This window comes from Micrasema longulum, unplaced genomic scaffold (genome assembly GCF_059751315.1).
Source record: "Micrasema longulum isolate JH-2025_06_02 unplaced genomic scaffold, ASM5975131v1 h1tg000575l, whole genome shotgun sequence".
Lineage (NCBI taxonomy): Eukaryota > Metazoa > Arthropoda > Insecta > Trichoptera > Brachycentridae > Micrasema > Micrasema longulum.
Window position 1 is genome coordinate 263,893 of NW_028277771.1, and position 26,248 is coordinate 290,140.

The 26,248-nt window shown below is 33.2% G+C and overlaps 1 protein-coding gene across 1 annotated transcript; it reads right to left on the minus strand.

Annotated features, from left to right (window-relative positions):
- Positions 1–758: 758 nt before the first annotated feature.
- LOC148280497 (uncharacterized) lies at positions 759–20,887 on the minus strand. The gene is made up of 6 exons (XM_088228283.1): positions 20,825–20,887; positions 11,404–11,549; positions 8,820–9,036; positions 6,442–6,582; positions 3,646–3,870; positions 759–1,311 (listed from the first exon to the last, which is right to left on the minus strand). Exons 1-6 carry the CDS (start codon positions 20,858–20,860, stop codon positions 1,174–1,176), a joined length of 903 nt encoding a protein of 300 aa, XP_088084409.1. The 5' UTR covers positions 20,861–20,887; the 3' UTR covers positions 759–1,173.
- Positions 20,888–26,248: the final 5,361 nt, after the last annotated feature.

Sequence of the window (26,248 nt, forward strand, 5' to 3'; positions counted from 1 at the left end):
AAAAAATTAAAGGATGTATTTTTTTTGTGTAAAAAAAGTTTGTTTTTGAATGTTTACAAACAACATTCGTTTTTTATGGATCATTTATTACTTTTTACTGGATTTTTGTTAAAACTCAAATAATATTAACCGACATTCAATACATTTTTGAAAATCGCATTCCTTAATAAATAAAGTGCACCACTGTTGGTGAGAAAAGTAGAGATCGACATTTGTAAAAAGAATCGTGGGGTTCATATGCCATGATCGATGACACACACGTGCTAAATAATTTCACCTAAAATGTAGAGTTATGACTCCGAGAAGCAAGTCAGCGTGCAGCCTCGGTTAATGATGACAAAAACATTTATGTTCCCATATTTTTTTCTACTTAATAAATAAAAGATTTTTTATGCTCGTGGCAAAGATCTACATTTCGTTGAAAGCCGCACGTAAATCGGCCCAGTAAGTTTATTGAGGACACACACACAAACATTGGCCTTTATATATATATACAGATATTAAATAATAATCAAATAAGCTTTTCTGTATTAGCGAAACTGAAAGGAAGACCAACGGTCTTTAAAATGGTTTTCCGGGTGTGTGTAGAAATAACTTTTACTTCAATATTTCCATTACATCTTTCCTTACCTTTTACGTAACTAAAATGATTCAGATAGCAGCAATTGGAGTAGAGGGCGTCAGTACCTTATGCACCACTGGATGCGGATATAGAAACGAGATTGTTAATATAACATCATAAGTAAACAAAACTAAAATAATGCTCATCTTAACCAATATATATATTTAAATTCATTTCTAAATTAAAATATGTAAAAAATATATAAATGTAAAAAGTAGAATGTTTAAAATAAAAATCATTTTGTGGTCATATCATCAGACCAATATTTTTTTAAATTAAGGTTTTGAGTTCGAAACTGCTATTATCATTGTCCACCTCGTGGTATTGTGGTCAGTGCAACGCTGGTTGCCGATATGAAATGGACCATAAAAAAATTAAATAAATTAATGTATGCCACATGGAATTTGAATTTTACCTCTTTTGACATTAGTTTGACTACGTTTGCATTATATATGATATTTTTATGGTTGATCACAAGCACCTTGTGCACAGTAAACATTGGCATTGGTCTGATGATATGGTCCATCTTTGAATAATAATTCCGGTAGCAATTATTTTTCTCCTAATTCTTCTTCAATAATTACTTTGACCCGTTTCTTCAATTTGTTTGTTTTTTCTGTCAATTCCTCTAATCTTCCCTGGCAGCACGAACTTGGGATTTTGGCAGGGCATGCCTTCAGCCTCAGGACCTTTGGAATTGAAAAAACAAAATAAATTATTCTTCAATTTTTTAATAACCTGGGTCGCTTTGTTGGGTAAAAGATCATGCTGACTTAACTCTTAAAATACTGTGGTGGACTGTGGCTAAAGTTCAGAAATTGAAAACAAAAAATGGAAACACACTGTTTAGTAATTTCTTTTTTATAATTTATGCAAATAAATATACAATTAAGCCCTGTTGTAGCAAAATAAATTGAAAATCATAAATTCGCCGCTCATATTACGCGCGTGCATCCCTCATCGCTGTCATCTACCGACTGAATCTGAGTTCTATCTTCGTGCTTTCTCTTATACATATGTGTTGCTGAATTAGCGGGCATTCATTCTTCGCGTAGCAAGGATTTTTTTTTTATTTTGACATCAAGCATAGTTATTTAAATTTTTATTTCTAAATCCGGTGAAAAAACGACCATTTTAAGATTACAAAAAATACGAGTTAATATTTTTTTTTTAATAGAGATTTATGAAGTCTTGTGTTCTTTGTCGACTAGTGTGACATCACAGCCACACAAGATTTAAGGAAGGTATTTAAGGAGATAAAATGGGAGAAATGAGGCCTGAATACTGATCAATATATGCTTTACTAGCTAAAATTTTTAGACGATTTGGGATGAGATGACTTGAATGTTAAAATAATTTTAAATATTCCAAAATTGGATTCAATGTACAGGTCACATAACTATTATCGGCAGGGATATGCAAATCATTGAAGTAAATAGAGCTAAATATCGCTGGTGACATTTGGTAGGCCGATTGACACATTAAGAAGCTCTAAAGAATTAAGTATTTGACTAATGTATCCTACTCGTCCTGATATACGGCGCAGAGATAAAAACTTGACCGAGTAGTAGCATAAGTTGCAAGTTGCACGTAGAAATTTGAGTATGTGCGCGTTATGCTTTAAATAACATTGAGAAACAGAAAGAGAAATTACGTCATAAGATCCTTCGCTAAACCAAAGAATTTTATGTGGTGGAAATAATTAAAAGGAAATGGGTAGGCCACATTGCTTGAATGTCTGACGACAGATCGACAAAGACAAAGCGTGTTCTCGAATGGAGGCCGTGGAATACGAAGCCCTCAGAACGCCCACAAATTAGATGGCTCGATAATATTTCTGGGTTTTCCTGTAGACAGTGGATGACAACAGCACGGGCTCGGGAACAAAGGAGGAGATAGGGGTAGCCTATGTTCCAGAGGCGAATCGTCCATATAAGCGATTATGGGCAGCTTATCATTAGATTTGACCACCCATAATGATGTTTTATAGTAACTTTATTCAATAAGAAACAAACACATACTATTTTTTTTTATAAATCAATGCCACCGTTTGTGTTTTTCTCCAAAAAAATAATTGAAACGCGGCACAGCGCCAGCAGTGAGCCAAGAAACTAGCTGATTATTTCAGCTTATGTCTTCATAAAAATCAGTATGCTATATTTTAAACATCTTAACCAAGTTGCGATTATATCCTCATTAAGTAAGCTTGCAGATTACACAAATCATTTAAAGATTCTCGATTTGGGGAACAGTATTTCGAAGATTGTTTTTTGTTGTTGATTTGAGATAATACCGTTTACATTATGACCACCGTTACTTTCTTGCAGTCATATCGTAGGGCATTTGGCTCTCCTTATGATATGTTTGAGTTTATTTCATAGATGAGAGATGTTGTTGTGATGAACATTCTTTTGTAGATTACTTGTTAACAAAATCACCGTTCGCCACTGCTATGCTCTACAGGGGACTAACGTTAGCCGATTATTTATTTATTTATTTATATATACGCCCAATACGCATTTTAACGGAGATATTTAAACATAGAAAATTATGATAAAGGGAAGTAGAAAGACACAATTATATATAGTAGACCATGTGGGAGTGGAAGCGGGAGAGAGGTGTTTATAATTGAATTTGATTCAGTGATCGTTTGAAAGAAGACAGCTTGTTATCAAAGAAATCAAAACTGGTATGTTTGTTGGCAGACCTAAGAATTCTGGGCATTGGGGAATGAAAATCATAGTTAATTCTATGGTTTTTGGTATGATAGAGTAAGTTTTGTCTGAGGTTTCTAGTTGAGATATTTAATTTTATTGAGCTCTGTAGTTCAGGCGCATCAAATAGTGAGTTGAGAATTTTAAATAAGTCAAGAAGGTCGGATTTATTTCGACGGTCTTGAAGAGAAGATATATTAAATCTAGTTTCTAACTCATTGTACGTATATTGGTTTCTGGATAAGCCCAACCTCCACCCTTTTTTTCTTAAAAACTAACGTTGAACTGATATACTTATGAAATATTTACCTCAATTAGTTCTCTGGTTTCCAGTAGTTTGGCGAACATGTTCAGGCTGGATTTAGTGGTGGCACCGGCACAAGCGCAAGCTATTGCCGTGTCATCTTCATCATCAGATTTACTTAACCTCATAATGATGTGCTTCAAACTATCAGGCAATTCACAGTCAGGTGTTTCTAGGATTTGCTCAACGATTCCGTCCATATCACACTCTTCGACGTCAGAATCGTCAACCTAAAACAAAGCGGAAAAACATTACAAACATCTAGAAGATTTCCCATTTCCTAGGACAGAGATTGTTAAATAATTATAAATGGAAAATAAGAATAAATAATCATCTTAATTATAATAATAAAAAACCGTTTATAGTTTTATTCAAGTTTTATTTAGAAATTCTTACCAGTGACCGGGTCTCGTCGTGACCAACATCGTCAGACTGGTAAGAGACTAAACAAATGTTTATGTTATGTACAAGTACAAGTACAAGCAGAGGTTAAATTATGATTTTATATAATTATGGAAATAAAAGAGTTTCAATTAAAATTATTTTAGTGCAAAGTAATAACAATTGTATGAATTAAGGTTTGTTTAAATGTATATAATAAAAACTGGTGAAAATGATATATTTTGGAATTTTATAATGAAAATGTATTTGAATTACATGTGTCTAACATAAAAATTTGTTTAGTCTCCCACCAGTCTAACAATGTCGGTTACAACAAAATCCGGTCACTGGTTAAAATTTATAAATAAAAGTAGAATAAAACTACATAGTATTTTTATAATTATAATTAAAATGCAGTTCCACCAAGAAAAGTCAATAGAAAAACTAAATCTATTAAATAATTATCTGTCCCTTTCTGCACCCAATGGTGCATAGGGCATTGGTAACCAATCGCAACGTACCTTGATCGTTTTGGTTGCGTGAAGGTTAGATGATCAGTCTTACGCTTCGGGTACTAGTCCCTTAGTAATAAGCGTTAGGGAATACAAATAAATAAATGGTTATGATTTGTTTGCACTGAAATCATTTATTCATTTTGTTTATAAACATAAGTTTTTTTGTATTTATAATTATATTTTAGATACTTTGTTAAAATCATAAGCCGTTGAAAAAAATATGTATTCGAGAGGTAAACTACGGTAACTCCATATATAATGAAATTGAGGTACTATGAAGAAATCAAAATTTTCTTCCACTATTAGACAATATATAGAATTTACTCTAAATTTCTTAAATAAGAAAGATTATTTATTTATTTATTTACATACATAAGGTTATTGAAACAATAAGTCCCAACTCCATGGGACTAAAAGTCCTGTGTTGAGATGGGACGAGCAATTAGTTGACACAGACACATGAGTATATCACCACAAATATAGGATTAGAAACATAAAAAATAATCACAAAAAATATTCAAAAACATATATATTGCACATCAATATGATAAACAGTAAACTCAAGCATTTGGAAAATCATCAAGGAGTTTCCTACTCAAATCCCCCCCACTGAATAAAATCCAGTCCTTAACCAGTCCAGAGAATGGACCGCTACACACGTCTATCCTCGCATACATTACATACATACATACATACATCTTGTCATACATACCTCTGCTTTTGAAATGACCAGACTTAAGATTTTGGTTTATCTGATCACACTACGTCTTCCTTGGCCGTCCTCGTCTCAGGTTACCGTTCATTTTTGCCATATATACTTGTTTTACCATTTTCTCGTCGTCCATTCGTTCTACGTGACCAAACCATCTCAGATACCCTTTCTTAATCTTATCAATTATACTTGACTGATTTCATCATTCGTAACCCAGTCATACATTGATTTTTCCACACATACGTCTTAGAGATCGCATTTCAACCGCGATCACTCGGCTTTTATCCTTCTTTTGTCAGTTCCATATTTCACTTACATACATAAGTGTTAAGACTTAACCTCCGTTGTGCACTGCCTATTTAGCTTTGATTGACATATTTTTTATTAGCCATGAGGAATTCCACTGTTTTCTAATTTATTTATTTTCTATTAGCGTACTATTTAACTAAGCAAAAATATTATATTTTTTTTGTGCGTTATTTACAAAGATATGATTTCTTAAAGTTACATTTATCAAATACCGCGCCAAATGACTGTAATCAGTGTGTCACTTTTCAGTAGTGACGTCATGAAACGGTTGGCGTTCTTACTTTCACTGACCTGACAAGAATCTATGGAATATTGCTTTAATTAATTCATTTAGTTGATCGTAATTTGCTCAGTTGTTTTTACGAACGTTTCGATTTAGACAAACCTAGAAAGTTGACATAATCTCTGGTTGAAATGTCAAATTATACTCTTTTTTTCTATGGTCAAAACGTTCCTAACAAGGTGCGGGGCTTTTAAGCGAAAACCGGAAATACTACAGTAGATATCAGGAGTGACGTCATTATTTACGATTTTAAAATGAATACTATTTTCAACATTTTTTATTTATTTTTGCGTGCGTTTTTGAGATATTTCATTCTACTCCAAAATTTTCAAATATTCACGTGTACACGAAAACATTTTAAAAATTTTATTCCGGGTTGGGCTGGAATTCCTCATTACTGTGCTTAGTGCTCCGTTCGTTTTGTTGCCCGCATTCACTCTCCTTTCAACATCTTTTTCTTCTACTCCATCTCTTGAAAACATGCTTCCCAGATACATAAATTCTTCTACTTTTACAAGACATTCGTTGTTTACATTTATTATGCAGTCAGTAACTTCACTTTATTATAAATAATCAATAGTAATGCTTTTTAGTTTGTTACCTCGAGTGGTTCAACCGGGCACCCAGCAGCCATCATTCCAATTCGAATTGTGTACTCGGTAGCATTTCCACAGAGGAAATTATACTCATTTAAAGCTGCCTTTCGTGCATGGTGGCAGTTGGATAACGAGCTTTGGGCGAGCTGAAAAAAAAACACTAAATAAATATCCAGAATTGAAAATGGTATGCAGTGTGCAAAGAAGTTTCAAAAACCAGCAAATTACACGTCATAAGCCCTGTAAATGCTCAGGCTTCCATATTCCTTTCCTAAAAATGGTTTTCGTATCTGTAATCACATGTCAATCTTGATCAATCATCACAATCATTACCATCGAACCCTGATACGCACCTGACAATAAGCTCGCTTGATTATTTAGTTCACTCAAACTTCTCTCTTTGGCTTACCGTAACACTATTATTATTAACAATATTTTGAGTTTGCCCAAATTTTTGTAGACAAGAAATGGATTCAACTCCCTGGGGAGCTGTTAATATTAACATATTACAACAGAGATGAAGAACTTTTTTTTTATCGCGAGTAAAATAGCCAACTTTTGCATTGGGCAAAATGTTGAATGCTAAATCACTAAAACCAGCTTATGACAGGCTACAAGCCCGGTAAATGCCTAGATTTCCTTATAATTCCTTCAACTCTATTTAGATATCGATAAAATAAGTATTTTTTTCCATCAGGGAAAATATTGAAGAATCTTGAAATTTATTCTTGCAGGGAGTAGGAAATGAAATTCAGATTTTTTTTCAAAAAATTGGACTTACGCAACATACGAGTATAGGGTATTATCACGTATTTTTTTTAGTTTGCAATAATATAAAAAAAAAATTACGATGGTAACTGTACGATTTTTTTTTTATGTCCACGCGTTAATTTTTTAGAGCGGCTTAAAAACGTATTCTTTGAATTGGCGCCAAAACGACCATTCGGGTGCCGAATAAGCTTGTGACGTCACGCGTTACGATTCCGATTGACAGTTCAAACAAGTTCATACGAATTTGTTTTTTGTTGTAATCGGTTGTTTTACATTGTTTTAACTAATTAACGAGCATAAAATGTTTTTACTTATAAGATACAAGTACTGTTTAATTCCAATGTGCCCAAACACTACGGTGAAGACGCCAAATAAAGCTTTTTTGGCCATTCCTAGTACCCAATGAAAAAATGCGGAAAAATGGTTGAAGGTATTTGAACGTTATGAAACGAGATGTGAAAAAAACAAACCACTATACTTTTTTCCGTAGGTCTTGTTCAGTACAAAATACTAAATTGAATTATGTAGACCATAGACTATACAAATATACTATCAGCACTGAAATTAGCACTTGTTCAGCTTGACAGGTACTACAATACTAAAATGGTTTATTCTTTGAACGTTGATTATTGTTTTTATTTGTAGTATATTTCTGTACTTTTGTTACCAAGTTTAATTTGTGGAAACCTATTATTGGTTCTGAGCCTACGCAATATTTCTTAAATATGTAAAACTGTTGGTTTTCTAAATACGTAATAAATAAAATTACTAAAAAATTGCTGCATGAGCTCTTATCTTATTTATTTGTGAAATTTATTGCATTTACAAAATGGTAACTGACCTTGAGATGCTGGACAGTTTTCACACTCGCAGGAATCTATTATTTCCTGGACTTTATCGTAAATCAACGTCACCGAGTACGCTTTGGTTCTAACTTTATGTTCTGGGGTGACTCGAACTTTTATTATTCAAAAGTCACCCGTCTGTTTTACTTGTATGTAGCCTATGGTACTGTCTCCGTGATTCGCACGCACCTGCGCAACAGAGATGTTTAAGCAACGGTAATCTATGGGTTAAGTTGTGTCACGTTACTTCCTTTTTGCATTAAATGTACGCCAAGCAATATATTTATAGTTCATGCAAATAACAAAATTATTTAAATGAGTACATTCTGGAAGCAAACATTATATATTTCCTTACCTTGTGGACTTTACATTTCTATACTCGGAACGGATTTTCCTTGTAAAAAACCAATGTCAGTCATAATGCTATGGATGTTTATAAATGAAAACAAAAAAAAAACAAAGCAAAAGGCGAAATTTAACTATGAAAAAACAAATAAAAAGCTGCAAGCTACCCGCGTCAGACGATCTCAGTATAGGATTTGAGTGAACGTAGAATCCGTAAGTCACGCATGACGTCATCAACCTTTTGGCCAGTTACGGGCCGTTTTATTTCTTTCAAACTTTAAATAGGAAATTATAAATGAAAACATTCGTTTCAGATGTTCATAGTAAAATGCTCGCAATTATAAAAATATTATTTAAATACTCAATACATTTACAATCATATCCCCAGTTTATAAAAATACCCTCTTGCTGATATAACATACCTTTTTGTAAATACAGCTTGGTGAAACAGGAGACACCATGCCGGTATATCTGTCAACTGCCCAGAGAGAGATGGAGAGCAGGAGTCCATATCTTCTCTTTCTGTCTTTTTTAGGCATGTGACGAGCTTCTTTGGCAAGTGAGATCAACTCCTTTTTGAAGTCAACGGCGGCATCGCTGATACCATGGGTATATTTCCACAAGTGCTTAATGACACAGCTAGAAAAAAATCAGTACCTACCTCAATCGTATGTTACATGCTTGTGGAGACGATGATTGGTCCGTTGAATATACTACCAAAAGAGGTGGATCTTTTCCATGCTTGGATTACCAGTTTTAGACTCCTCCTCGATCTATGTATGTATCGTGATGTGTATTAATGATTTAGCTGTCTTTGTTTTTTACTGTTTTTATTCATTCCATGTTTATGAGTTTACTTGTTTTATTTTATTTAATTTATTATATACTTCTGTGATAAAAAAATAAGGTGAAATTTTTAATTTATAGTAGGCGGGCTCTTGGATTCTGGCGGATCTTTTAGGTTGGTAGTACTGCTACTGACGTCTGCGTCAAATTTCATGCCAATATCTGCATTTTTCCAATAGTTAAGCACGTTAATATTTATCTTATGTTTTCCAAAGACTGAAAAATATTTTAACCGAAAAAAAATAAAAAATGGTATGTAACGCTTTAATTCGGTCTTCGATAACATATGGTATAATAGGGTGGGGTGGATTCATTGACGTGCATAGTCGCTCAATAGAAATTGCACAGAAAAATATAGGTTACAAAAAAAATAGACTATTTCTACTACTACTACTACTACCATCACGCCATTTCCCCGTAGGGGTAGGCAGAGAGAATGGACCGCCACACACGTCTATCCTGGCATACAATCCTAGCCTCTTCCACATTCATACATCTTGTCATACATGCCCTTCGGTTCTGTCTGCTTTTGACATGACCAGACTTAATATTTTGATTTATCTGATCACGCCACGTCTTCCTTGGTCGTCCTCGTCTCACGTTGCCGTTCATTTTCGCCATATATACTTGTTTTACCATTCTTTCGTCGTCCATTCGTTCAACGTGACCAAACCATCTCAGAGACCCTTTCTTAATCTTATCAATTATACTTGACTCAGATTTACACTCTCGCCTGATTTCATCATTCGTAACTCTGTCATACATTGATTTCCCACACATTCGTCTAAGAGATCGCATTTCAACCGCGTTCACTCGGCTTAGTTCGAGATTATTTAGACTATTAGACTATTTCCTAGTAATAAATTATACGTAGAGAGGGGAGTCCTTAGTTTTATAAAATTATATTTATTTCAGTGCCTGAAATATGTTAACTTAAATAGGGAATTGTTGAGTAATAATTTTAATCGTATTAGTAATAGATCCGAGAGTGTACTGTCAGTTCCAGGATCCAGAACGCAATGTCGCACAGAGGCACTCCTTACATGTTGGTCTAAGATCCTTTAATCTTCTAACTAAGGAATTACAAAATATTAAATCACTGGTTCAGTTTTAAGTAGGTTTGAGGTCTTAGATTAGAATAGAAGAAAAAATAGACACCTTCTTTAAAAAATAAATAAAATGCATACTGCAAATAAATCATGTTTTCGTAATATCAGCATATGTTAGTTTTGTTTTTATTTTATTTTTCATGGTCATGTCATACCATATTTATATGCTTTACACTTTTTAATAATTAAAAATGAAATGGCCTACGCTCAGACCCTGAAGTCTTTGTGGGCATTTTCTCCAATTTATGTTATAGCTTAATTTTAAGAGGTATTTTTCTAAAGTGAATTTTTGTAATTATATCTCAATGTAAATACATGTATGGAAAAATACACAGATGAAAAAAAATATATGAAAAAAACGTGTTTTGTGAACAGCAAAAAGTTGAATCTAAATTTGTTGCATCAGAGAGAAAAAACGTTTTTGAGAAGAGAATATGGAATTCTAGGCATTTACAGGGCATATGACCTGTCGTTGGCTGGTTTCAGTGACCACTTCACACATTGTGTAACATTCACTATTTTGCCTTTGTTTAAACTTACACATTTCCTCAATTTTTCCATCTGTTGACTTTTGTAAAGTAAAAACTGAAACCTTTATCATTTGGGTGAGATTTATACGGCAGAACCAATCACCTATAAGGCAACGCCTGAAAATCCATATTATTTTTTCACAAATATTTTCTCTTTTTGTTGCAAAAAATTAGATCTAAATAACTCCCTAGTTAGGAAATTCAGCCTGTCTGCAAACAATTGGACATTCTTAAAACATTGTTTAACAAACAGTTAATTTAGTGATTTTTACAATGTCTGATTTTTGCGAGCGAAGAAGTTTCATTAAATTTTATATACGGAATGAAATTTTTGCTGCAGAAACCTTGAGAATGTTGCAGAAAGTCTTCGGTGACCAGATCATGTCACAAAAATGTTGTAAACATTTTGTATAGTGTTAAATTAATTTTAATTAATTTAATTTTAAAAAGCAGACCATACGTTGAAGACAAAATATGGCTCATCTAAAATACTGTAAATAATACTAATTTCTGTGACTTACGGGACGCCCATATTTGCACATGGGGACTCGGGGCAAACCTGGCAACTGGAAGATGACGATGAAGACGATGAAGCCGATGAAGCCGATGAAGCTGATGCAGCCGATGAAGATGATGACTCCGCTAGTAACATACAGCAGACTGCCACCTGATAAAATAAAGACAAGAGATTACCTAATGGTAAATAATTATGAAGATGTCAAAAATACAAGATTTTTAATTGGTAATATAAAGACAAGGATATTGTAAAATTAAACATTTGTCAGTGTGTAATAAGTTTATGTTTCTTTAATTATGTTTATTTTATTATAATATTAAAAATTTGAATTGGTCAACTATATTATGAAAATCCCTCTCTTCCACTGCTTCAATCTATTTCCTCATCCCTTAACCTTCTTACGAGCTCTTTTTTTTCTCATGTCTTATATAATATTTTATTTTTCTCTTTACTGTGTAAAATGTTCTCTCATTATATTTGTGAAAAACTTTAACTGGATGTATGTACTATTTTTTACATTTTGTATTCTTATATAACAATTGTTGTTTTTCCTTAATAAATAAAAAAAATATACACATTATCTGATGTCGCGAAGACTATGTATAACTTGATATAAACACAAGATAAATACAAAGTCCTGATTATTACCTGATGCCATAGGTACTCGTAAATACAAACTTTATGATATACAGACAAGTTTGTTACCTAATGACATACAGAAAATATTTAAATTTATTGCAACAGAGAGGAAAAACCTTATTGAGAAGGGAATATGGAAGTCTAGGCATTTACAGGGTGTATGACCTGGTGAATGTTATACAGTTTGTAAAGTGGCCACTTAAACCAGTCAATGATAAGGTTTCAGCTCCTTTACTTCACCAAAATCAACATTGAGGGGAGACCCTTAAGCTCACCATCCACCCGCAGCTGTTATAGAGTCCTAAGGGACTCTCTGTCAGCTGCGCATAGAGGAAAGTTATTATAAATATTCTTAAGGAATACAAACTCTATGCAGATAAAGGAGGGGGGAGAAGGACGTATGAACAGAGGCCATCACGTCGTCCCCACCCCTCAGGATCCCCTCAATGCCTCTGTTTTTTTTATTCAAAAAAATATGTTCACAAACAATTTTCATAAATAAACGTATCCAAATATACAAAAACAATTTCTTAAAACTAAGGTAACATAACAAACATGACTTACACAAAAACATAAGTGAAATCACGGATATTTACAATAAGAGAACTACTTTGGATAAAGAAGGACTCCCTGGGTGGTCAGAGGCAGAGGATCCAAATACCACCCCCGTAAGGAGAGGACAAAACATAAGTCAACAGATGGAAGAGTTGAGGAAATGTGGATGTTTAAACATGGGCAGAATGGTGAATGTTACACAGTGTGTAATGTGGCCACTTAAACCAGCCAATGACAGGTCACAAGCCCTGTAAATGCCTAGACTTCCATATTCCCTTCTCAATTATGTTATCCCTCTCCGTTGCAATAAATTTAAATATGAATAACTCCCTAGGGAGGAAATCTAGCCAGTCTGCAATGATGGCTTACAATACATTTAGGAATAAGATCAACATAAAAGACCTCGAGCTAACCCCTGCCAATCCATCTTCATCCCACACTGTGTTGATGGCGAAGAGATCTGCGAAAAGCCCGAAGGAATATTGCGAAGAATTACAAGTTGTGTGATGAAGTAACTGATCTATACATTTTGAATATTGGGGCATAAAAACAAAAGTTAAGTTAAGTGTTGTATCAGTTTATTGCAATTTGTTAAAATAAAGAAATATGGATTTTGCCGGGTTTGCAAATAGTACCTTCAAGTGTCAAAAACAATTTTAAACCGCTCTCACGTAAAGTTAAAAAAAATACCATGCGTCGTTTTTCTACAATCCTGACGATGAAAACATAATAAAATAAAATTATGTTATACGTATAGAAGGATGAGGAATGATCGATTAGATGATGTGTTTGGAAGGAAACAGGAAGAGGCACCAGGAAAGAGAAGGAATATTTTATTTCTTACAATTTTTAAAATGTAGGGATGTTGGGGTTTTAACGAAATACAGTAATGTTTCAGGCGTTTCTTGTAGGTGGATTTTTCACATAAAGAAGTTGCTCATTCCAAACTCTGGAACCTTGAAGAGTAAAAGAATTGCTCAAAAATTATGTGATTTGTCGTGGAATACAAAGTATTCTCTCCTGAGAAGAGCGAAGCAAAAGACTATGATCAGAAAGGCAAATGAAATTCTCAGCCAGATATTTTGGTGGGCAAGAGTGGTAAAGAATATTACAACGAAATCATCCCAACGCCAATACAAACTTTGGTCAGAATTAGTTTTTACCTTGTTCAAATGTTAACAGCGTTTTCAATCATAAAGATATCTATTATATAGGATTACCAACGAAATAATTGCCAAAAAAATACTACGATTACTGTAAAAAACTCTGATCAAACTTATCCTGACATAATATGCCTCCAAAATATATTGTCTATGGCCCTGTGAGAGAAAACAACCATTGGCGTCGTCGCACCAATAATATGAAATCTACGGAGCGCCCCATGTAATCAACCCCATCAAGGTTGGGCGCTTGAGGTGGGTTAATCATATAATTAGAATAGATGACGAAAACCTCATAAAACGTCTAACTTTCTCTGTGCCACATGGACGACGAAGACCAGGGATACCCAGCATGCGATGGATGGACTGCGTCAGTGCGGATACGACAATGTTGGAAATGAGAAACTGGAGAAGGGCAGACGAGCAAGTGTAAAGGAGACTCCTGGATTCAGTCAAGGCCCACCCAGGGCTGTCGGGCTTATGATGATGATGAATTAATCGCATTTTCAGTTCACACTTCTTTTAAGAAAGTTAACACACATTTCAAGTGAACATGGAATTGTATTTTGATAAAGAGTGTAAATAAATAAATAAATAAATTTAAAATTAAATGAATGTTCACAAAATATATTTTAAAACATTTTTGCGAGATATTTGATTTAAAGATGTTCTAAACATTCTACAACATAATTAAACAAATAATCGTATAGTTTTCTGCAAATCAGCTGGGTAAATATTTTTTGATGATTTTGGCCCCATTCACGAATAAATTCAATTGTTTTCGGTTCAGTTCAGTGCCATATAATGGTTATATTATATTTATTTAATACGTAAATAATTTATGTGTTAATATGAATGAACGTATAAATATACATATTTTAAAATTAAAAAAAAATTATTATTATATATATTCAACTTTTTGTACATGTATATCTGCACATAGGCGGGCTTAACGGAATTTTTTTCCAACTAACTAATATAATTTAGGGTGCTATTTTTATCATTTTAGTTTCAAAACGTATGCAAGAAAAATATTTAAAAATATAGAAAACGTTATTAGCAATGTATGTAAATGAATCAATATTGACACTTGTATTTTTTTTTTAAATAAAAGAAATATTTGTGTTCTTATGATTTACCCAAATATTTCATTTTGAGGGCCATTTTCAACGAGTTGTAAATAACTCACTATTAGAAAATGGGAATCAAGTTGGGGTAGAGTGGGATTCGAACCACAGACCTTTGGTCCGTGAGTCCGAAACACTAGCCACAGGACCACAACCCGGTTCTAAATAATAATTATGGTTAACTTATATAGCGCCATTTTCGTAATATAATACCTCAAGGGCGCTTTACAAAGTGATTATATAAAGATATAAATATAATTTTAACTTTTTAATTTAAAAAAAATAATGTACTTTTTCAGATTACTTTTCAACCACAAGCCAAGAATTTATTCAAATGATTTAGAGAACAAGTGGGTTTTAAAATTCTTCCGAAACATCACTTCACTCTCACAGTTTCGGATTTCATTTACGGAGGACATGTATTCAATGGGAAATGGTAATCAAGAAAAAAGGAAACGACCTTCACGAAAGCTTTCCTGGCATTTCTCAAAGTCTCCTTGGTGAAATTGTGTCGGAAAAACTTGGTTATAAGAAGTTGTGTGTGAGGTGGGTGCCCAGAATGCTCTCGCCGGAGCAACGTCAAAATCGCGTGACCGCCGTGCGCAAATTTATGGATCGTTTTGTACAGGAAGGATAAGCTTTTCTGGACTCTATCCTGACAAGGGATGAGACGTGAATCCAAAAAACAATAACTTAAGTAGCGTTATTTATCTTCCCTATCCACCAAGAAGTTCAAAACGACCTATTCAGCCGCAATAAACTACCGACCAAAATTTAAAAAAAATGAAATGCGTAAATTGCAAAGCGTGGCTCTCAAGGACTTCTACCTAAACCTTTTTTTGGAAGATCTGAGTGAAAATTATGTCTGAAAGTGTCTGAAAAATGTCTTAATCTTCTTCTTTTTTTCGGTTAAGATCGATTAATTTGGTATCAGCTAAAAGGAACTCCCGAGACTATGAGTTTCAGCTGTTCTTCCCTCTCCTTGGTGGTCTTCCGGGCAGTCAGCAAACGGCCGGAATTTCGTGGGCAATGGTATAGGGGATTTTGGAGCTGTCCATTAATGGAATTATTGACGTAATCTCTCCATAATCTATTTACTATGCACTAGGTATCGCAAATCCATCTAACTTCTTGACTCTAGGTTCTGCCTCTTTTGGGTTTCCCTGCGATTGCCTTTAGTACTTTCATCTCTAACATTTTGAGCAGTTATTTGGTTTTTCTATTTATTTTTCTATTTAGTTTTCCTACTTGGCTTTTCGTATTTTATATTTTCTCTCTATCTATCCTCGCCTCTGTTGTATTCACCATGATTTGGTCTGACACACGTTTTGTGTATCCGAATTATTTTTCCAATAATCATGTGTTCATTGTACTATACGACATTTCTTAGGCATCCAGATGTTTACTAACTGAGATGAATGGGTTCTCATTATCACTTTGAAAGCATCATCTGCATTGCATGTGATGTTAATGACCTTATCTCCCTTAGTAGATTTACTCCTTTTTTATGCTTAATAGCGTTTTTTTTTATTCATTTATTCTGCTTGTGGAAGAAAAGGTTTTTGGCGTATATATTGTTGTGCCATATTTAGTTATAAAGGTGCTAAACTTGCTTTGTTTCTTTGTTGTTCTCATAATGTGTTATTTTCTAAATGTTAATATTATTTATGTCCCACATTGAGTTGTTTTAACTCCTGGAAATGTAATTCAACGTATTATACTTGTATAATTCTTTGTGTTATATGATTTATAAATTTGAAAATTGTATATTGAAAAAAAGCTATGGCATCAGTTTTTAGTTGATTTTATGCCTAAAGGGACTACCATTAATGCAAATAATTACTTAAATACCCTAAAACAACAAAAAAAGAGTCGTACAGAACCGCAGAAGGGGAATGCTGACCAGGGGAGTAAGCCTCCGGCATGACAATGCCAGGACTCACACTGCGCGAATTACACAGGAGCTGTTGACATTGTTTGGATGGGATATTGTCCCCCACCCTCCCTATTCACCCGACTTGACGCTTTTGGACTATCACCTTTACACTAAATTTGAAGAGATTTTGGGTGAAAAACGTTTTTCCAATGATCAGGAGGTCAAAAACGTAGTGAAGAAGCACCTGAAACAGTTTCTATGAAACTGGCATGCAAAAACTGGTGCCCTGACCACAGAAATGTATCGATCTCGACGGCAATTGCATTGAAAGATAGTTTAACCTATTTGTCAATTAAATACAAGCATTTTTCGATCCTCCATAATTGTTGCAACCTTATTTTTTGGAGGACTCTTGTAGTTCATCAAAGAATACCTCTCAACAGCATTAAAGAATACCACATAACACAACTTTATAGAAATAACAAAGTTGATCATTTTTTGATTTACCACATTTGTGTTGACCACGAAGTTAATACTTTGAACATAAATAATATTAAGCTTTTTCTTAAATTTGAATCTACATAAACATGCAATTATTTTCAAAAATCTTAAAAATTCTAAATTCTTCCATATTTTTTTTTCATGTAAGTGTTGTAGTGAGAAAGTTCAACTTCTTGTTTCTTAAAAATAAACGAAAAAAAAAAACACGAAGTACTTTGAACAACGTCACAGGTTCATATGAAAATCAACAGACGATAAGAGAGCTGTGAAATATACCCAGTTTGCTTACCGTACACGGACCAATCGGCAGAACTGGCAGAGAACAAGCGGAAAAGAAGCTCTGACGTCACACGCGGAGTTATTTCAGAAATAAAAAACTTAAAAAAACCATAGCGCTGATAATACGATACATTAAAATTGAAAAAAAACATTTTTGGCTTAGTTTAATAGTCTATTAACTAATAAAAAAAATCATTGACCTGCCTAATTGCCGTAGGCCGTAAATCTTAAGCTTTTACTATATCCTATCGGCGTAATATATAAGTGTGAAAGCACTACAATAAATTATGTCAACAATAAACATATAAACAGCAGACAGATAATTTAGGTGTTAGTTGTTTTTGTTTTCAGATATCTATTAGATGAAGCAAGGGATCCGTAGCGGCGTTAGGGTAGGGCGCGGTTGGGCAACCACCTAGGACGCCAGATATAAAGGGGCGCTGCAGGCGCCCCATTTTATCCTCTCGCTCATCGAGCGAGTCCAACTTGCTCGTAAATTTCCTAAATCTAGCGACAAACTCATAATAGTGGCCCATGATGAGCCTATAACTTCTCCAAAAAAGAAATTTAAAGTTTAATTTTTCTACAGCCTTTTGGACACTACCTACCTTAATTTCACTCAATGAAAGATTTCAAAAGTTAAACGAGTACTCGAAATCTTGGTCTTGTCTGTTCAATATAAAAAAGATTCCGGAAAAACCAGACCTGTGGTGATTTTCAATTGAAATAAACAGTAGATTCTAAATCCAATATAGATGGTTGTATGTTGTGTGATGAACTCATAAGTCTGAAATCATTTTTGCCTGATCAGAATGTGGTTAATCCTGTCATTGTTATGAAATTTTTCAAAGATCGTAACTTACAAGAACTGTATGGATAGCGTTGAGAATATTGATCACTATATCTGTAACGGTTGCTAGTGGGGAAAGGAGTTTTTCTAAGCTCAAACTGATAAAAACTTATCATCGATCGACAATATCTCAATCTAGATTGACAAACTTGGCATTTTTTTTATTTTTTTTTATTTTCTTTTATTCAGGAAACATACAGTACAGTAACAAATCTTAATATTTTACACAATTGGACTTAATTCTAATGGACCAGTGAAGTTTCCATATTAAAAAGCAATTAAATGTAAGGTTAATTATGAAAGTATAAAAAAGAGAAGGAAAAAGAAAACATAAATGAAAGTTGTTTAAAAATTAAAATTTAAGTGAAAAAAATATATTTTAAGGTTTGTAGTTTGTAGTGAGTATTTACAAATGGAAATAATATTAAAAATGAAGAAAATTTGTAATAGTAATTAAGAATTAAGAATGGAAATAAAGAATGAAAAACATGCTCAGATGTAAAAATAAAATAAAATAGTAATAACATTTTTTTTAAAAAAGGAAAAACATAAACACATATTTATTTTAAGGGATTCAAAGAAACGATGAGAAGAATCTTTAAGTGAAATATAAGACAGTAAATTTGAATTTAGGTCAATTTAAAAAACATCTTCAAAATTAATCTTGGCATCTTTGTCAATCGAAAACGTAATTTCGGAAGACAAGTATTTAAATGAGTTCGTTGATAGAAAGGCTAGAAAAGTACAGTTTAATTAGTATTTTTTTTATAAATGGTTATTTTATTATAAACCTTGCCTTTTTTCGTATGGGTTTAAAGGGGTGGAAGATAAGGGGTGCCGTAGAAATCTCCCGCCCAGGGCGCTGGTAGTGCTAAAACCGGCTCCGCAAGGGATGACCACCTGATGCCCCAATGGCAATTGCTTATTCGGGGAAACATCTAAACCACGACCGGTCATTTGCATTATAGGAGTTGTTTATGCTGTCGGTGGATCAAAACTGGTAAAGCTGACTTCATTTTACTATCCGGCTAACTTCCATGAATGATTTTGCAAAATTCTATTATAACATGTCTGTGTCTGAATTTTTTATCACCTCAAACTTGTTAATCACTTAGAACGAAGTGAAAGATTTACCAGTCTTGGTTCGTTGGTCAATAAATAAATATTTAAAAATGAAACGCTAAATTTGATAGGTACTTTGTATTGAAATTATTATTTTCTTAAAAGTATTTTTAGTACACTCAAAAATATTTTCCATTTATTCAGAATCTTGAAGATGTTTTCAGAATCAACAGTCACTTTTTTAACGTAAAATTAATTTGATGTAATAAATTAAATTTACACATAAGTTATTCATTTAAAAATACTTTTACATTTCCACTTATTTGTTTGAACTATTAGCGCTTTCACCCTCTAATGGGCATCTTCAGACTGGTGAATATTAAACAATATTAGGATTATTAATTATTATTAAACTAAGTATTATTTTAAGTGTAGGTACATTTAAAAAATAAGTTGAAAGATATACAATACGCAATATTTTAATGGAACAGAGTGGGACAAATTATTGAAACATGTGTTGGCGGTGTACTTTAAGAGAGAATTTCATTTTATGAAGAAAAAAAAAATCTTTTATTACAATGTACAGGGTCCAACTAAGGGGGCTAATAAGGGTGAGTTTTTTAATTCTATGATTGTATTCTAGGATAGGATGATAAGATTCTATGATAGATAATATTGTATATCTTTCAACCTATTTTTTATATGTACCTACACTTAAGATAATATTTAGTTCAATTCACCAGTCTGAAGATGCCAATTAGAGGGTGAAAACGCCAATTGATCAAACAAATAAGCGTAAGTATACCAAGTTTTTTTTAATTAATAACTTATATGTAAATATAAGTTATTACATCATTAAATAATCGAGTAAATATGAACACAAATATTTATTTGTAATTAAAAAAAATACATTGTAGACAATTATACAGTTTTTCTGAAAGGGATAATACTCGTTTATATCTGATGATATTGTCAACTTTAAGTTTTTTTTATGGCCTAGTTACATAAACAAAACAGTTAACGTAAAATAATAGTAACTTATTTTTAAAATGGCTAAAAGGGAAATCATAAGCAAAAGTGTTAGATGTGAACCTAACTTTTTTAGGTTCGTTGGGTTTGCACAAAAATTATAATTATATTATGAAAAATTATAACTTTGCAATGAAATAAATAACATACATATGTATCTATATGAAAGCGCTAATTGGTCAAACAAATAAGTGGAAGTGTACCAAGTATTTTTAATTAATAATTTAAATATGAATTTAAGTTATAACATCATTACAATGGAATTCTATCACAAATTGACAAAAAATAATGTTCATCCTATATTTTAAATAAATATATTATTTAATTAATATAAAGGTATAACATACAACTAAGCCTCCAAGTAATGCCTTTATTCCAGTCATGTTACGATGATTATTGATCAGAACTGCGAAGAACAATACGAAAAACATTGTTTTTATATCGTCTGCTTTGTTATTTGCTTGATGTCATTGTAATTATGATTTACACCTTGTCAGTACAAAACAATGATCATTACACCTTGTCAGTACAAAACAATGATCATTACACCTGGAAAAGTTTTGTTTTTACAAATTACCCTCTGGGCATGAGAAATTAAATGATGAGGAAGTTCAGGGGTTGAAATTTTTTGTTTTATTTGTTAATGCCTACTAAATTAAGTAAAAAAAAAGTTTTTTTTTATGTATCGTATTTTTTAAAGTTTTGTAGTCTGAAATTATTCCGCGTGTGATGTCTCAAGTTCTCTTCCGCTTCTTTTCGGTTAGTTCTGCCAATTGACGGTGGTGGTAAGTAAACTGGAAATCTTCCACAACTCTCTTATCACTGGTTGATTTATACTGGTTAGACGGTCAATTGTGAAACTGGCGTCGCGGGTTCGGTTCTCGCCAGTTGCTAGAAAATACGAAGAAAGATTTTTTTCTCAATTGGTCTGGGTGTAGTGGTGTATTTTTCATTACCTCCTTTTATATCCCCTCTATCCCACCCGCTGACAAGCCTCAAAATAGAGGCTTAGCGGGTTATTCCTTTAAAAAAAAAAAAAAAAACCAGTGACGTCGTTCAAAGTAGTTTGTTTTTATTAAAACACATTTTTTTCCGGACATTTTCAAGAATCTTTGCTGTACAATTGAATGTTCTATTTTTCCAAACATTTTTTGTATCCAATTTCCCGTAGGGCTGAAGTTCCTCAGTGAGTAAGCGATCCATCTCTTTTATATTTACTAGATTAATTTATTGTATTACTAAGAAGTATTTTATAATTTTTTTGTATTACTATTTTCCATTTAATTTGTTTTATTTTTTATCTTGTTTTGATAACATTTATGAGCACACACTATTTATATATGTGTTTAATTTTTTTCGTAAATTGAAAATATATTCTAGTAAATTGCCATTCTTCAATTTTAATCGTATTATTTTACTCTATTTTTTTTGTTCATTATTTTATTTCATTTTATGTTCATTATTTTATTCTATGCGTATACAGTATTACATCTGTACTCTTTTTATTTGATTATTAAAACTCATGTCTGAGCATCCGATGACAAACTATTATTGAATAGTTTAAAAATTTCAACACTTATCAGTTCATGGTTTACCTCTTCGTTCTAATTCTCATAGCACTCTCTTAATACCCATCCAAAATTTCTCTTTCTTCTCTAACTCATGTAGTGTCCATGCGGCTCGACTGTGGAATCATCCCCCATCCACCATCAAAGATGTTACTACAGTGTCTCTGTTTAAATCACGTCTGAAGAAACATCTTCTTTCTCTTCCTTAATCTGTCCTCCTTTCCTATTTCCTCTTTTTTTCTTTTTCCCATTGATTAATGGTATTGGTTCAAGATAATTTATACACAAGTACATTTATTTATATTTTTATATTTCTTTGGCTTTTTTATTTTTATTTTCTATTGAATATGTTTGGGAACTTTAATTTTAAAAAATAACCTTCAATTTTATTTGTTGGTTGAGAGAAATTTCAACAACAGCAACAACAACAAACCATCACGCTGTTTCCCCGTAGGGGTAGGCAAAGAAGATAGAACGCCATAACACTCTATCTTGGAATACAGACCTCGCTTCCTCTACATTCATACGTCTTCTTATGCACGCACGCCGATTATTCCTACTTTTGACATGTCCATCTTCAAGTATTTGATGGACTTGATCGTGTCATGTCTTTCTCGGTCTTCCTCGTTTTCTGCATCCATCAACATTTGCATCGTAGATCCTTTTAGCCGTTCTTTCGCTGTCCATTCGCTCTACATGTCCAAACCAACGCAGCACCCCTTTCTTGATTCTGTCAATAATGCATGTCTCAGCCTTACACACTTCACGGATCTCGACATTTGTGCACCTATCATACATCGTTTTACCACACATTCGCCTGAGGGATCGCATTTCGACAGCATTCAACCAACCTACTTTCATCATTATTTTTCCAATTCCATACTTCGCTCCCATACATTAGAGTTGGAACTAGAACTCCGTTGTGAACTGCTAGTTTAGCCTCCTTAGAGAGAAATTTCCATTTAGCAATAAGCCCGCCAATTCACAAATAACATTATTTGGTTGCGAATTATGTGAGTGTGCATTTGTCGACTATTATCACACTTTGACATCGAACGAACCAGGTAAGGGGCTTCCATTCCTGATCCATTTCATTTGTTGGAATTGTGACTGATTGACATTTCATACCGCATATCGAGAATATTAATTTATTTATTTAAAACACAGTCCACTATATCGTAGAAGCCCAAGGGCTTCGCTATTTCTCGCCCCGCATCCGCGGGGGAATTCGTTTTCCCACCATTATTTACAGAAAGTTAAATAAAAAATGTTATATCACAGCGTGTAAAAGAATTTTGTAGCATAGCCTTTTAAGAGTAAATCTTAGAAGTTTTTTAATCAAATTTTCCATACACCACTTTTCTGTGGATTCCGTGTCTTTACATCAAAACACACATTTTTTCTGATCTTCTAATTCTGGTGATTTGTTGGGTTCTTCCGTTGGCGATCAATGCAGCGAAAGACTGCTTATTAATGTACTCGCTGTCGTGATTTCTGGGAAATATGACCAGAGTGACTTATAATTAGAAATCAAACACTGATTTGAGTCTACTGAATACTTTATTTTATTTTTACAAATATAAACATATAAAAATAAAACTTCGTGACAATTGTTTCGCCTTATTAGGGCATTTTCAAACGAATGTGAAGATTATTTAGATTGAATGTCCTTATATAGTTATATAATTCAAGGTACTTAAGTAGAAAATAAAAATAATCTTATGAACTATAGCATGTACATTAATCATAATTGAGGGAAAAACCGATGGTTAAGGGTGAGGATAAGTGTTTAATAGGTAATGGGGAATTTAGGTATTTATATTTGAATTTCGGGGAAAATATAACAAAGTAAGTATTTATTGACATACAAGTATGTATTGTGAGATAATTAATGAAGCCTTATAGTTTTGTAAATTTAGATAATTGTTGTCGAAAAAAATATCAATAATATTATAACAGGTTGCTGTTCATTTTAATTTTATATATATTTTATTTATATTTTATATATATATAACTATATAAGGACATTCAATCCAAATAATCTTCACATTCGTTTGAAAATGCCCTAATAAGGCGAAACAATTGTCACGAAGTTTTATTTTTATATGTTTATATTTGTAAAAATAAAATAAAGTATTCAGTAGACTCAAATCAGTGTTTGATTTCTAATTATAAGTTTAAATATGGAGTTCTACAAAATAAACACCAAATCAATCAATCAATGACCAGAGTGGTTTCCCGTTGCCTTCTCTTGTAGGTTTTACTGTCGAGGTTACCTTTCCTTAGCTGGTTGGTTCTGGTTTAGAGGCGCCAGAAGCTCGCCTTTCATTCCCTCGCTTTCTGTTGTGATCACACCGATAACGGTGTAATAACACTCATAAGAGTGTGATCCCATTGCCCGGGGTCCGCGACGTGGACGCTGACGAGTTGGACTAGTCAGTAGTGTTGCCGGTAGAATGCAACTGGGCGTTCGCAGCATTTTATAGAATCACATCCTCCAGCAAGATGTGACTCACTGCGAGCTTTTCTCTTATGAACAACCAAAATATAGAATTATAATGAATAATTTTTTAAAATTATTATAATGAAAAAACGTATATGTATAGTTTTATTCCACTTTTATTTATAATTTTTACCAGCGACCGGGTATCGTCGTGACCAAAATTGTGAGAATGGTGGAAGACTAAACAAAATTCAATGTTTTCTAACATTCAAACAAAACATACAATTGTCATTACCTTACACTTAAATTTTTTTGATTACCACTCTTTTATTCACATAATTAAATAAAATCATGATTTAACCTCTGCTTGTACTTGTACACAACATAGATATTTGTTTAGTCTCCAACCAGTCTGAGGATGTCGGTCACGACAAAACCCGGTCACTGGAAAAAATCTAAATTAAAGTTAAATAAAACAATATACTTTTATTATTATAGTTAAAATGCAGTTCCACCAAGAAATGTCAGTAAAAAACTGTTAGAAAGTGTTTAGTTTGAAAATAACAAAAGTATGCAGTTTTTCGTTGTTTTCGAACTAAACGTAGTTTGACACATTCTATGGTTTGACTGTCAATATAAGAATTTAGGATTCTGGCTGAATGATAAATGGGATCACTCACAAGAGATCACAGTCAGAATAGAAATGGCACGAGACTGCTTTTTCAGGATGCGTGACATTCTTTGCACTAGAGATATACGATCGTCTTATATTACGTCTTCTCAGTACTTTTTTACGGCATCAAAACGTGGATACTCACCTAAAACTCTTCAAAAGGAGGACATCTATTCTACAGGAGGATATTAAAAGTCCTGGATGGACAAAAACCGAAACGATGACATTCTTCGACGGATAAAAAAATATAAAAAGGTACCGAAGACCATATAGGAAAAGAGAATGAAGTTCTTTGGGTATGTGATGTAAGGCGAAAAATATAACATTTTATTAGTCATTTTACATGGAAGGATTTAAGGAAAACGCATTGCAAAAAGAAGACGCATCTCTCGGCCAAAGAACTTGCTTGACTGGTTCAATTTTAGCACTCAGTCCTCGTTCAGGGCAGTTGCCAACAAAAAGAGAATTGCTACTATGGTTTCCAACCTCCATCAGGGAGATGAAAGATAAGAAGAATATGCTTTGACAGTTGTTCGTAATTGGTCGTCGTAGCAGTTACTTGCCAAGTGTTCCTTTGGTTCCCTGGTTTTATTGTCCCACATAAAATGTGCAGAAATAATTTTAGTGACGATGAGCTTGCTCGAAAACGGAGAAAAGGATATTGAAATGCTTCAAACTATAAATCAATCATCGAGCATACGGTGTCCACAAAGTCTCCAGGCATCTCTATCAGCTGCCAGTTCATGTCCAACCTCTCAATTCAGGTTCGCATCCCCTATTACTGACATAAACCGCTGACAAACGTTTTTTGCACGCGACCAATCTTGTCTTTTACCGATACTATGGTTATTTCAAAATCAATATGGGTATCGTAGAAAAGACTCCGCACAGTCTTCGTGGCACCAAGAAAAGCACTGTTTTTTTATTTGAATTTTCCTTTTTGGGTTTTGATTTTTTTGTTTAATTTGATCAACAAGCGCGCTTTTCACGCACAATATATTTCATATTTTACAAAAAAAACGAACAAACCATCACGCCCTTTCCCCGTAAAGGTAGGCAGAGAGGATAGAACGCCACATCACTCTAT